Raw genomic sequence first — 14,958 nt, forward strand, 5'->3', positions numbered from 1 at the left:
GAATGATTAGAAGGTTAACCATTATTATTTATAGGTTGAATACTAATCTCGGTAACCTATCCAAAAACCATAATCGACTCTGCAACTCTCATCTGATCTCACCCACATAGCTTGTTCTGAATTGCTCAGTCAATTGATCTCTACTGACTTACATTAATCTATCAATTAGTATAGACATGCCTAAAACAATTATAATCATACATAGATGCCCATGAACAATTTCTTTAAGCCTGAAAATGTTAAAAGGGGACACGGGACTACAAATTGCTCAACAACATAACTCATATGCCAACCAGTCGAATGCCGTTAACTAACAATGGGCATTTGAAATGTGCCCATGATTGAATGTACTGATCTTACATTAGTAAGGGATTGAATACAAATGAAGGAAATAAGAGAAAAAAAATCTCCCCTTTCTGAATTTGACCAAATCCACAGTGTTAATTAGCTTTCATTCCCTTTGTCAAAGGGCTATCATTTCTTGTCAACAGCTCAACATTGACGGTATATATGTTACAGAATTGTACATTAAAAAACTGATACAGAGAAAAGAATTTTTGATTATGACTTGAGGTTTCTAATCAGGTCTATTCACAGTTCTGATTGATTGTGTGCGTGGTACAAAATCCTCGCCATGTTTTACAGAAGTCGAACAAAGCATCAAGACCTTCTCAAGCAGGAGTTCTTGGTCACGTCTCATTCATCTACCAAATCAGCTTCCACGAACATCGGCCACTTCCCCTAAATCGATTGCATCTGTTTTAAAAACTGTTAACAAAACTTTGTCACACAACACATTTCTAGTTGAAGCTCAAATTCATCACTGATAGGAGTGACTTGTACAATGCTTTTCCAGATCACATGTGCAGCCAAAATATTCATTATCTTGACATGACAAGGTTAGATAAAGGCATGGAAGCGGTGAAGAGGGGTCTTCCAATTGGATATCCATGAATAGGCTTCAGGCTTTCATGTCCTTGCCTCAGCCTTTTGCCTGGTGCAAGATCTTCGCTATTTTTATGTCTCCTGATCTGATCCTTCTTGTTGCTAGCCAACAATGAGTCCTCTTCAGTATTTAATCTCACAGAATCAATCAACTTATTTCTTGCCCCCTTTGTCTGCTTTGCACTGGACGAATTACCTCTTGATGAAAAAGTAGCATCCCTGCTGCGCTTTTTTGAGGACTTCCACCTCAAATCTCCAAGCAATCCACCACCAGCATTTGCAAGATTGTGCATAGGCTTTTCCTTTTCATTCTTCTCCAAATCCACTCCAATCTCTTCTTTAATTTCCAAACTTATCTTATCAATATTATAAATTTCAACATCCTCTGGCTCACTAAATTCCCTTACTGCAACTGAAGGAACTGATGATGATTTAGTATCTGTATGACCAACACAACCTGCTAGTATTCCCAACTTGTCTTCGGCAAGAGATGTTATACATCTGCTGGGTAGAATTTCTGACTGTAAGAACTTACCCTCGGTGTGAAGAGAGACTAGAGTAGCTGCTACATTTAGTGTCTCTTTCAACTCAGTCCAGCAATTATTTACCCAATCTCTGGAAATTCGCAAATCCTTTAATTGAAAAACAGATGTTTCATTCTCACCTGCAATAGAAAAGAGAAGAATAAATTACTCTTCTGTATGCCTCAAAACTCTTAAGCCTAGGAACACACATGACCATAAAAATTTGAAAATCAAATCAAGAAATAATAGTCATACCAGGAAAATACACGTGCACTGCAATCAATGGTTCGCTGATCTTGATCACCACTCCTTCCCACCATCCATCATTCCACCATGCATCTACTGCAGTGCCAACTGCAATGTTGCTGGAAATTCTATTTTCAGAAGGGAAGGGTCGTATGGCTGGACGTCCAGGAATACGAATCCTTAACTTGTCTGGGCTTGCTACTTTGGAAGCCAGAACCCACTCCTGCATATATTAATAAATTTAGAACGTGAGAACACATCCACATTACAAGCTGTTTCTTATAAATAAGATATCATAAATTAATCAAACATTAAAATTGTCATGCATCAAGTAACAAACCTCTAGATTGCCGCTTTCATCTTCATTCAGAACATCCTCATACCAAACTTTGAGACGATGCGACTGTTTACCTATAACCTTGCACCTAAACCAACAACCTCTGATACCGCTGTCTTGGGAAAGCAACTCCAACCTGTCATCAATATCAAAACTCACTAATGTTTGTCCATGCATATTTGCTTCTTTCTTTTCACTCGTGCATTTTATTGGCTGTTCACTATCTGGTGCACAATCACTCAGATCTCTAACAGCTTCAGAACAGGCAAGCAATCTGCATAAGCCATCTGAAACAGCTGGAGACGTTTCTCTGCCAACTTGAGGATCATGGCTATGGACAACATTATGTCGTCTAGAGCTCCTACACTTTCTTGGACCCTTCCTTAAGACCTTATTCTGCACATTTTCCTGATCATCATCTACATCCAAGCCATCGCTTGTGAGGTCGTACTTTGGAGAAGATCGAAAGATGGGCAGATCAATGGAAGCAAAAACCTTTTGGTGCCAGTAGCCTTCCAATTGACTTATGTCAAAGGGCTTGATTACATCATTGTCAAATTGTCTATAGCACATATGAAGTTGATTTGTCATCTCCACCGGTAGTTTCGATAAGCACTCCTGATAGTGCTCTGGTAGCAATACAGATGCCAGACCATCAACACATTCTGCATTAAAATTCTGACAAGATGAAGCAAAAAAAAGCTCCCTTTCATTATGTTCTGCAGGAGGAGGTATATTTTCAAGAACTTCATTGGTTCTACAAAACCACTGAACCCGAACCAACTTCCTTGCCTTTGTATCTTCAAATATATCTTTTAAATAGGCAATATGACGCTCCTTTCCTTCTGTCATGATATATACAAAATCATGGACCTGCCAAACAAGTTAACTTTTGATTTAGAAACAAGAACATAAAAACTCAAACTAGCTAAACTCTTTCAAAGGCAGAAAACTGCTTCGGCACTCAAGCTTGTGATTCTATAAACTCACTGAGATAGTGATTCCATTGCAGCAGAAAGACTGGTAATGTGTCAAGTGCTTTCTACAAGTCCATGGGGCACCTATCCAAAAAACTTCCTTACAGGTTCTTGACTTTCTTTTCTTATGGCCCTGCAAATATGTTGCCAATGTTAGAAATAAAAATTAAATTGAATTCAAGAAATAGAAATCATTGCAGTTATTAAAAGAACAATGAAAAACTCTGGCATGTAGAAACACTAAATTTGATTCCAAATGCAATCACCTTAGATTTATGGGTATGGTTAGTATGTTCAGCCATTTCATCATCATTTGATACATCTGTATCTGACATTGGAGATGCGTTGTGCCTTGGCCATTCTGAAAAACATAACGATCACTGAATAAATTCTCAGACCTAAATGGTTTTTTATAAGAAATGAGAATGCCACAAAATTTGAAATGACAACAAAAAGTTCATATCATAACAAAAGCCAGGCAGTCTACTGCAAGAACTAATGTATAAGAGGTTAAATTGGGGCACACCAGTCTGCAATTCGTGATAAAAGAAATTCTCAAAAACAACAAAAGGTCACATGCTACAATAGTGCTGATGACATTGAACAGCCTCAAAATGAATAACCAAAATTAATAGTCTTCTTAAATTAAAATGAACATGATGTCAAGAATAAAAAGCACATCTTGAAAATACAGCAACTAAAAGACATGACTGCATTACAAACTTGCTGAACAGGAACATATTATTGTTTAGTTTAAAACATCCAGCTTTTACATATAGTTTTTAATAGTAAAAGAAGCGATCTCAAAACATATGGCCAAATTACTAGATCCAATTTGTTAGATCGACACAATTTACATGTAATAAATCATTCACTTGTGGCAAAAACAAGTTTCATGGCCAACAAAATGGAAGGCTAAATAATTAAGAAATGAGCACTTGAGATGCTCTCCACAATACATGTCCTGGGACTAACATACACCGCCCATACAAAACTAGCAACATTAGCATCGCTCAAACATGCAGCACTCTGAACTGTAAACCCATTTACTAAGCAAGCAGCAAAATGCCAAAGAGCGATTGCCCCTTATGAAACGGTGCTCCATTTGTGGCAGAACATGAAAGAAAAACATTGCACAATACAGCTGGTAATCGTACTGAAAATCATGTTCAAACAAAAAAGCTAGCTATTATACCAGAATTTCTAGCTATTATACCAGAATTTCTTGTCCAAAATGGAAAGAAGCCTTCAGACAAAATAAAAGAGACCATTAGAGAGAAAATACAAAATATCTTGTTCAAAATCAAAGAGAGCTAGCTATAAAACCAGAATATCTTGTTCAAAATGGAAGGAGGCCATTAAAAAGAAAACCCACAATAGCTAACCTTGAGCATACCTGCATTGCCAGCATATCAAAGATCCGCAAGCATCTTTGAGAAACAAAGATAGCCATAATACAAAGTACAAACTCCAAAAACCAAAGAAATCAAACACAGCCTTCCTCTAAACACATTATATGGGTATCCTCATAAATAGGGCAAATTTGTGCAAAAGCCAAGAGATCTAATAATGAGAAAAACTCCAATAATCTATCAACAATTTAAAGTATGTAAAGCCAATGTTATAAAATAAAATTAAAAAAATCATCTGTTGCACCTCAAAGTTGCCGGCCTGTTGCATAAATCTCAGATCCGTCATCTCATTTCATCACTATATGCTTGGCAGCCATGAAGGTGACACAAACTTCAAATCTTTCAAGAAAGAAAGCCCATGAGTTCATGTATCCACCTCCATTCTTTAGACCTGCAACGGCATATTTGTATTTCATCCACTCAAAGCTTGAAAAGGGTTCGTAAGTGCTCAAAAACTGCCTTTTCTTGCCTCAAAACTAGGACTAAACACATCTGAAAACTTATTAGATCGAGGCAATATTCAATAAACATAGGCACAGTTGAAACTTGGCATACAAGATAATCACGGTCTGACCACAGTTTTCTGAGAAGGGCAGGGTTTGATATTAAAATGGTCCATATAATCTTCTTTGTACTTTGGCTCTAAACAATATTCTCTGCAGCATAGACAAAGCCATGTCTTCTGAGGACCTGGAAGTCATTGAAAGAGCAGGATCTCATCAGTAGCAAAGCTCAACAATACACAACCAAAGCATAAATTAGGCAATTCAAAGAATAAGGTCAGTTGACTCTCAAAATGAGGCTGGACTCCAAACACGAAACCAAAAAGACCATTGGACGTTTTGGCTGTAGCAATATTTTGAGTAGCTGATCAATAAATCAATCAGTCTGTATAGATGAACATAACAGGAACAGAAACCCATCTATTTTCGGATGCAAAAGAGGGAAAACCCAGAAAACCGTCCCAAGAACTCTTGAAATGAGGGATTATAGAGAGAAACTAGTAAAGCTTTGAAATCAAAAGTATTAAGAAAGAGTTTACATTCTCGATATCGGGTTAAGAGCTTTCCAAATACCCATTGGAAAGAATTAATATTCTTTTTTATTCCTCATCGCAAAACATTTCAACCAGATATCAAACAAGAATTCAGTGTGTAAACTTCGAAGTATTAGAACAAACACGGGGTAAACAGCATATTATTCTGAAGAATGTCCAACCACCAATTGCACCTAGTCATGCTGGCTAAGAAGATTTCAATCTGTTCACCTTCACAAGCACATACTCTTGATTTTCTAAAGCAATTGATCTGAAATGATTTTTCGAAACAAAAGGTTGCTACTTTTCAGATACATTTTTGCAACAAAAAACTCAAAACAAATCATATCGTTGTGGTATACAGAGGATTATTCTGCGATACCTCTGAGATTGGAGATTCCGATCTACCCACCTATTTGCAAGCGAAAGGTTTTCAGTTGTATTATTTAAAGTTTTCAGGGTCTGTTTCATCAACAGAAGGCTTTGAAGACCTTGCATGAACTAGCATATAGATTGACATGGAGGAATTTTCTAATATATTATAGAAGGAAAACATGCGCAGCTGGATGAACAAAACTAAAAGATTAATCTGATCTGCTAACGCTATCAAATCGGCAACATCGTAGACGAAAACTCAAAGAAATGGCTACAAGAGAGAACGTCGTTGTTTCGAAATTAATCTATAACTTTGTGTGTTTTCACAAAATAGAGGATTTCAACCTGCCCACCCTCACAAAAACACAATTTCCTCATTTTACCTAGAATTTTCTATGCAAATATTCATTTATTTTTTTTAAACAAAGCTCAAAGACAAACTGCCTAGAATAGAGAAAATCTCAAACAAGAGCATACAAAAAGTAACAGAAATGAAATGAGAACAGATTGTTCCAATGGGGATTTCAATCTGCCCACCTTGACGAAAAGGATGTATTTGAGATTTCTAATCAGATAATTAATCTTTCTGGATCCTTCAGGATAGAAATGATAAGTTCTTTCGCAAAGAAAGAAGATTGAGATTCCCACAATATAACACAGAAACATACAAGGATCCAATGACAAAATCATGGGGAAAATATGGATGTCCCGCCTTTGGAATTTCGATCTGCTCGCCCTCAAGAAAATATAACCTTCGGCACCTGTATCAAGCAATAGTTTCAAGTTTTTTTCTACGAGAACAGGGATCTATCGATTTTTTTTCAAAACAACACTTACAGAGCCACAATGTTGGAGACTAAAACAAAACACAAGGTTGCCCACTACGCAAATCAAGCGAAAAAAGACCCAAAATCTCATTTTAAGAGGCATTTTAAATCCTTCATTAAAGCGTTATTATTCATATCCTTTGAAAAGGCGATTTTTCCTGGATTTTCCTATGAAGACAATATCTGCAATAAGAACAAAAACTTAAGGCTATGATAAGCATAACAAACGAAGAAAATAGGAACAGGACCTGAAATAGGAATTTACAAGATAGGAGCTTTCAGGTTTATAAGCACACAACATTTATATGGAGTTTCCATAAAAAAAGCCAGTGGTTTGCATATCTTTACAGCGCAACGCTTAGGCGCGAAAGATGCAAAAAATAAAGAGAAGCTTCGCCACATGGATCCAAACAGCAGAAGAACGAAAAAGTAAACAAATTTCATCACGGGGGTTTCAATCCGCCCATTAAATACAGAGAAGCTTTGTCACATGGATCCTAACAGCAGAACAACGAAAAAGTGAACAAATTTCATCACAGGAATCTCAATCCGCCCAACCTTCAAACACATAGTTTTAAGATTTTTTAACCACTAATAATTTTTGTTAAACTTTACATACAAACACAGTAGTTTCATAGTCTTGGCAAGAAAAAGACTGAGAGACCTGCACCAGAGAGCGCATTAAACACCCACATACAAACACAAAAACATGTTCAAAACAACACGGATCCGGAAAGGAAAACGGTAGCTACTTGTGCTGTGGTCTCCAGATGATGCGGCAGAACGAGGCCTTGACAGCAGAGAACACAACCAATCCACCACCTCTCTTCTGGATCTCCACTTCATTGAACCAGAAGAAGAAGAAGAAGAGGTTGTGCTTGAGGAAGAAGACATGGATTTGCTATTGCCTAAGAGATACAAAAACTCATTTGACACCACATACACCATGTGTCTCAAACTCTTCTCCGTTCCAACAACTGCAAGTCTTTTATTTCCATGGCGGTCCTTGAGATAATAGTGCACAACTCTGCTACCACGGTCATTAGACACATACTCTTCTTCCCACTCCACAAAATGCTTACTTTTCCCTGTGGGCGGCGCCATTATACAAACAAAAATCTTATGCTCCTGCAACTATCAATGCAAGTATATATAATCTTTCAATGGGTGTCCAAAAATGCAGTTTTTGAACGCAGAGGATTCCGCAAAGGAGCCTCAATGATGCAATCTATCCTAAAATAGATGAAGCGACAAGAGGCGCTATAGATCACCAATCAAACCAGATTTCACGGCAACAAATACCCAATAGAGAGATGCACAGAACCCACCCAACATAAATTGGCAACTGAGGAGAAAATTTAGAAGAAAGTGATGAGGCCTGCAATGAGTTCTTATAGGCAGATCCCAGCAGTTTTTAGAAAAAAATCACTCGTAAAACAGAGAAAACTCAAATTCAACGTGACGGTAAAACTTATCCGTCGAGCTAACGCGTTGTTTTGCCACGTGGACTCCTTTTGCCGCGTGAAATGAACAGAAATCAAAATGAAATGCGCGCGAAATGAAAGTGAAATGTGCCGAAATAAATCTGTTGCGTGCTATTGGAGGACTCCTTTTCTCAGCCACCGGTTAATGCGGTTTTTTGACTTTTGTGTATCCTATCTCATTTGAATTTTTTCAAAAAAAATGACCGGCGACCCGCTCCCTTGACCGGCTGTGCCGGTACTTGGCATTTTGTGGGGGCCTAACCCCGGGTTTGAAATGCGGTCAAAGAAAGGTAGAGAATGTTCAAACGTGCTAACCTCACATGGTGGTTTGGTTTATTACAGCTGTGAAGCAATAATGGAATATTTTATTTTTTTCTGTTTTCACTGTTGTGGGCCGTCTTTGATGGGATATTTTTTATAGTGATAGATAAGGTTGCTAGGAAGGGAGGTCACAAGCCCCAAACCCTAGGTGAAATTTTATGGCCATATGTCTATATTTTAAGTTTTTTATTTGTACAAATATAATCAAAGTTGTTTTTATAATGTGGTGGCCCTTTCAAAATCATAAAGAAGTATAATTGTAGTGGTGAAAATTTGTATACTTTATTATTTTTTTCTTTTTGTTTTGGGTTCATTTTAGTTTGGTTGTCTTTTACATAATGATTAGCGAGCAAGTAGGAGATTTTTTATATAAAAAGTGACACGTAATTTGAGTCTAACTTGATCCCATCTACTTTCACTCTTAAGGATCGATCCTCACCCTCTATTCATCCTTTTGAAACCTAGGTTCAAATTTTATTATATATTTTACAAAGCCATTACAAAATTTAGATTCAAATCTATGCCCAAGTTGACCCTTTCCTAAGTGATATTTATGTCTTGACAAACAATTATATATTTCATATGCACTCTTTTCTAAGCTTAATTTATTGTTATCCTCTAGAGTTTTGTTGTGACCTTTAATCCTATAGTGTGCATTAAGACATGTTCAATCTACTTGTGGCTATCATATCTCTAAATTAAGTTATATGATCATTAATATAATTTTATAGAGGTAGTTAAGTCAACTTAGGTGGCATTTACAACATAAGTATGCTATATATGAGGTAGAGAATAGCTTATTATTATCATAATATTATAATTGTTGTTCTTAATGGAGACTTTTAGAGGTTTTTCTTCTTAAAGTGGCTTATTGTTCTCAAGTATTTGCAATATAATTTTGTTGGAAAATTAAGGTTTACATTTTGCAATGAGTCATCTTAGTGACTTGGTATTAACAATTAAAATGTTTAGTTAGTTTTGTATTAGTCGTTAAGAGTTAGTTTCTCATAAGTTAGTTTGGGGAAGTTGTTGACAATTTCTTAAGTACCTCCAATATATTTGTTGACAATTTTAGTTGTTCATCCATCTAGGAATGATAACTTGTAGTAGAGGTGAGCTATGTTCCTACCAAATGAGATAATTCTTGCCAAAAGCAACTCAAAAATCTATTCTTCCTATCACTTACAGTGTTCTTAGGTAACCCATGTATTCTAGAAACCTCCTTGAAAAATAAATCAACAATTTGGAAAATCTCGGAGTTAGAAGACATGGCATAAAAATATGCATACTCAATGAGTTTTTTCACAACCACAAGGATATAGTCTTTGTTATTTATCTTGGGTAACTCAGTGATAAAGTCCATATATATATTTTTCTTAGGAATGGGTAATGGTTGAAGTGGGCTTGCATATTAGACTTGTTCTACTAGCAATATGAACATTCCTTAATGCACTTGAGCACATCCCTTTTCATTCCTTTCTAGGAGAATATATCTTTGATCTATTTGTCTGTTTTAAAATACCATAGATGTCTGACCAATGAAATATAATGCATGGGCCTTGAAAAATAGTTTCCTTCATCTTTGACTCTATAATTAAATATATCCTCTCTTTATGTAGAATTAGGTCTCCCTTAACTTTGAACCTAGCATCTTATACTCTTTCATCTTGCTTCTTAGTAGTAAAATCATTTTTGACATAAATATGATGATGGTGACCTAATCAACGGATATATCGAAAATGGAACATAAACTGAGTCTCTAATATAATGTATCAACAATTACATTATGTCTACCTTTTTCACATATTCAATATCATAATCATATGTTTGCAACTTACTAATCTACTTTTGTTGTTTGTCATTCAAATTTGTATGAGTAACAAAGTACATAAGAGTAGTATAGTTAGTCTTAATCATAAACTTCCCACACACCAAGTATTGTATAAACTTCACTAATGCATGCATGATATCTAGCATATATTTATCATAAATAAAAAAATTATTTTTGCCTCCATTAGTTTCTTACTTTCAAAAGCAATGGGATTTTGTTGTTGCAACAAAATAACTACAATGCCTTCACCAAATGTGTTATATTATAACAAAAACGAATTGAGAAATTTGGAACAACATACGCTAGACATGAACACGCTACCTTTTTCAATTTGTTAAAGTATGTTTGGCAACATCTCTCCACTTAAATGTATCCTTCTTAGTTGGATCTATGAGTAGTACTACGAGATGATCCTTTAATATATATCTTGCAGTGTATATGCAATACTAAGAATCCTCTTAAATTTGGCACATTCTTACGAGGTTCCCAGACTTGAATGGCTTGGATCTTGTATTGGTCCACTTAGAATCCTTGTTCATTGGTGACATGCCCCAAATACAAAATCTCCCTAAGCCATAACTCACATGTTGAATATTTCGCAAAGAATGAGTGTTTCTCCAGTGTGCTCAAAACTCCATCCAAATGCTTCAAGTGCTCCTCCCAAGTTTTACTTCTTGCTAAAGATCTTTCATGCATGATTGGAAGGTTGCCAAGGTATTGGTCGATCCAAAGGGCATGACTAGAAATTCAAAGTGTCCATACCTAAAAGTAATATTCTAAACATATCCATCCCTCCTTTTGATTTGATGATATCCTAGTTGAAAATCAATCTTCACTAAATATACAACTCAATGCAACTCATCTATTAGTTCATCAATCCTAGGGATGGGATATATATTTTTTATTGTTTTCTTATTTAGTGCTTACCATTCAATGCACAATGTCGTGGTACAAACAACTCCTTTATTACCTTCTCTATCTCTTCTATAGGGTGACACTAAGGATTGGTTATCGTAGGCTTTACACTCGTTTCAAATTGAATAATTTATTGGAACCCTCATTTAGGTGGCAATCTCGAGGGAATGTCCTAAAAAACCTTGTGATGCTTATCCAAAATATCTTGCACATTGATATAATAAGCATCCTTTTTGTTCGTGGATAACTATTTTGGTGTGGTCAAGCAATTGGCTACCCAAGCTACTTGTCCTCTCTTGAAAACTATTTTCATCCTTTTAGTAGTACTAGGGGTACTCCATTTTAAATTCTCTCAAAAACTAGTTTTTCCCCTTCACTCCTACATTTTATTTTTATTGATTAGTAATTTTATGAGTTTTTGTTCAAATATTGTAGACATTGTACTCCAAGCACCATGTCAATATCTCCAACAACAAAGAAATCCTCACATATCGTGTGATCTCCAAGAGTCATTTACAGATACCAACTTCTTCATGCACACAGTATGGTAAACCCATTATCCATAGTCACATTGAATCCCTCAAAATTATCAATTACTAAGTCACTCCTTGTCATTAATTATCATCTTTAAAGGTGTGTGTTGCTCCACAATCGATTGTACCGTTGAGTTCTAGAGAGAGAGACAAGAGTTCCTTTGAGCTTAGGTCTTCTCCTTCTTAATTAAACTCTTCATTTTCTTTCTCAGCCTCAACTTCTTATGTTTCCTTGTTGAACTAACTTAAACATAATGCACTTGACCTTTACTAAGGCACTTGTGTCCTCCTCACCCCTAGGGATCTTTACAATGGAAAAATAGTTGCTTCCTCCTAATATCATTTTTGTTGTATTCATTTCTTTTTAATGGCGGATGATCTTTTGTGTGCTTGATTCTCCCTTTTGAAATTTCTTATGGTTTATAGGTGGAGCATTACTACAGGATTTAGTCTAGATTAAGGAAGACTCTAAAGAGAGGGCCCTTTTGATTACCTCTTGAAGAGAGGAAGGTTCCAATGCCCTAACTAATCCCTTTAGTGTTGTAGCTAATTATTTTACAAATATAACCATGATCATATTCTTAGATGCAACAAGAACTTTGCTAGCTATCCTTTGAAAGTTGCCTATGTAGTACTCCACATATCTATAGTGTGATAGTTGTGCCAGATCTTAAATTTGTGGATTGATCTTTTTGAATCTTTCAATCAACCTTTGGTTGAACTCTTCCAAAGTAATGACGAGAGAATACCCTTGAATCATTATGTCATGATACAACCATTCACAAGCTACCCCTTCCAAATAGAGAGGGAAACTTGGTGGCTTCTTATCATACATTGAATTTAGAGACAAGTAGGTGTGGATGGCAAGATAACCCCTCAAAAGTCAGTTAATAAGTGATAACCTAATAATTTGATTAGGAGGTGGGTAGTTTATAACATTATATAAGATATTGTACCCCGCGCATGGTTGAGTGCTCACACAAGCTCAAGATGTAGTGGGAAGGCCTGGAATGACAAACCGACCACCTTGTCTTCACGAAGGGTTGATAGGGTCCGCATGAGACTTAGATGGAGTCGGAGGTTCGGGAAAGGTTACCAGGATAACCCAGGATGGGGGCTGGGACCTAGGACCTATGGAGGTCTGCCATGGTAACCATCATAAGCCATGTGATGACACTCTCTCTTTAGGGTCACTTGTGTATTGTGATGTCGAGTCACTTGTGTATTGTGATGTCGAGTCACTTGTGTATTGTGATGTCGGGCCACTTGAGTATTGTGATGTTGAGTCACCTAGAATATTGTGGAGTCGTATTGTTCTGTCATGGAGTTGTATTATTCTATCGACCATGTCATGCTTTTGCTTGCTTGAGGATCCTCTGCTATCTCCTACCACGATGGGGTGATTCCAGTTTGGGATCACATGGTCGGGTGGTAGTGCCACTTCCCATCGGATGCTCTTGTTCGTACCTTCTTGCGAGGATTGGCATCACAGGTATTCATGTGGTTCATGACTCATGCTCTATCTCATGTTGGAGATTATTATTCTTTGGAGACCTATGTGGTCATTTGTATCAATGAATTTATGTAACCTTGTAATTTGGTTAAGTTGTAAACTTTATATGTATTATTGGAAGCCATGTATTGGAGGAACAATGTAATCCTAGTTTTGGATGTTATTTATCAGCTTTCTATATGATTAGTGTAAATGCTTTATTGAGGAGAAATTATATTGTATCCTTTCAATCTTTCAATGGTGTATCTGTTATTGCATGTGGCTTATTATGCTCTTTGAGTAATTGATGGTTAATTGGATTAATTGTAATTATGGAATTCAACTTTTAGTTTTATTCTTCGTTGGTAACCCTTTAAGGAATTCTAGTGTAAGTCTTTTGCTTGTGTTATTATAGTGCTATTGTAGTAATTAATGCGCTTAATATGATTTATACTTTAAAAAATATATATTTCACCCTTAGTTGTGGTTATTCCTTTGGGGTTCCTGGCTGGGCATTACAGGACTAGGGCGCCATGCCTTGTTCCTCCCAAATAGGTCCTTGCTTTGGGCCCCTTGGTTGTTTCAAAAAATGAGCGGGAAAGCCAGCCCCGTGTAGGGCCATTTCGGAAAATTAATGTGTTTTTCGACTAAAAAGGATAAAAGGAGGCTTTCCCCTCACATTTGAGGATCCATCCATCATATACACGCACATGAAGTTCAATTCGACATCAAGCAATCAAGCATCTAAGTCAAGTGAGGAAGCAATCAGTCTTCCTTCAAGCATAGGAGCAACAATAAGGTCAAGATTCAAGCATTAGAGTTAGCATTCATGTTCCATGTTGTTGAAGACTTCATAAAACCCTAATTTCATGTGAAGACAAACAAAACTTCACAAGGAGGTATATCATTTACATTTTCAGTCATCATTCAACATCTTCCTCAAAAGGAGAACATTTCCATTACTGCAAATCAATTATCTTTTAATTCTATTTGATGGTTAATTCCAAAACTAGAGTTTGACTTAGGAAAGCCCCTATTCCCCCTTCTTTATGTGTGCGGGAAACAAGTATGAAGCGACGATCTTCATAATAAGCATTATTTACAGTGACGAATCGATCCCCCATTGGAGTGCAAAAAATTTGAAGCACCGGGGCGTGGGTGAAATTGTCCCTACTTTTTAGGATCTTTTTTCTGGGAACAAGTCGGAATCAACTTACACTGCTCAGATCCAAGTTCGTGGCTCAATTCGACACCTATATCTTACAGTTTCCGCATTTTTATCTTCATTTTCAACACTTTACCCTAATTTCAGTAATTCAATTTACAAAAGAGGTCTATCCATCAAAAATCCCAATCCACTCAGAACTATCAGTCTTAATCCTTGTTGATTTTTGACTAGATCTATTAGATTGGAACCCCCTCTTTTGAATGTAATGATCTCTAAGTAAAAAATAGTGGTTTTCATACATCTAATGGTGGAAACCCTACATTTATTCACCATTACATTTTGGTGAACCCGATTCCTTACACCTACAATTTTGATTTTTGTTTTTATATCTGAGTGTTTATGCAAATTCCAATTCAAATTTACATTTGCAAGTTTAAATTTTCATGGAATTTTAAAAATTTAGAGGTTAAACTCACAAAAACCCTAATTTTTAATTCTAAAATTGAGCTTATGGGTTGTCTAAATTGGATTTATC

General features: G+C 36.3%; 1 protein-coding gene across 5 annotated transcripts; it reads right to left on the reverse strand.

Annotated features, from left to right (window-relative positions):
- Window positions 1-306: 306 nt before the first annotated feature.
- Window positions 307-8,086, reverse strand: LOC131050624 (uncharacterized). Of its 5 annotated transcripts, XM_057984822.2 has the most exons (8): window positions 7,432-7,568; window positions 4,997-5,131; window positions 4,686-4,832; window positions 3,296-3,390; window positions 3,043-3,162; window positions 2,056-2,925; window positions 1,725-1,938; window positions 307-1,609 (listed from the first exon to the last, which is right to left on the reverse strand). In XM_057984822.2, exons 4-8 carry the CDS (start codon window positions 3,362-3,364, stop codon window positions 882-884), a joined length of 2,001 nt encoding a protein of 666 aa, XP_057840805.2. In that variant the 5' UTR covers window positions 3,365-3,390; window positions 4,686-4,832; window positions 4,997-5,131; window positions 7,432-7,568; the 3' UTR covers window positions 307-881. The 5 variants fall into 5 exon arrangements, with proteins under 5 accessions (XP_057840805.2, XP_057840804.2, XP_057840806.2 ...); XM_057984821.2 differs by having other exon boundaries at window positions 4,686-5,131; XM_057984823.2 differs by lacking the exon at window positions 4,997-5,131 and having other exon boundaries at window positions 7,432-7,566.
- Between the last annotated feature and the right edge of the window lie 6,872 nt (window positions 8,087-14,958).

Source organism: Cryptomeria japonica, chromosome 8, assembly GCF_030272615.1.
Source record: "Cryptomeria japonica chromosome 8, Sugi_1.0, whole genome shotgun sequence".
Taxonomy (NCBI): Eukaryota; Viridiplantae; Streptophyta; class Pinopsida; order Cupressales; family Cupressaceae; genus Cryptomeria; species Cryptomeria japonica.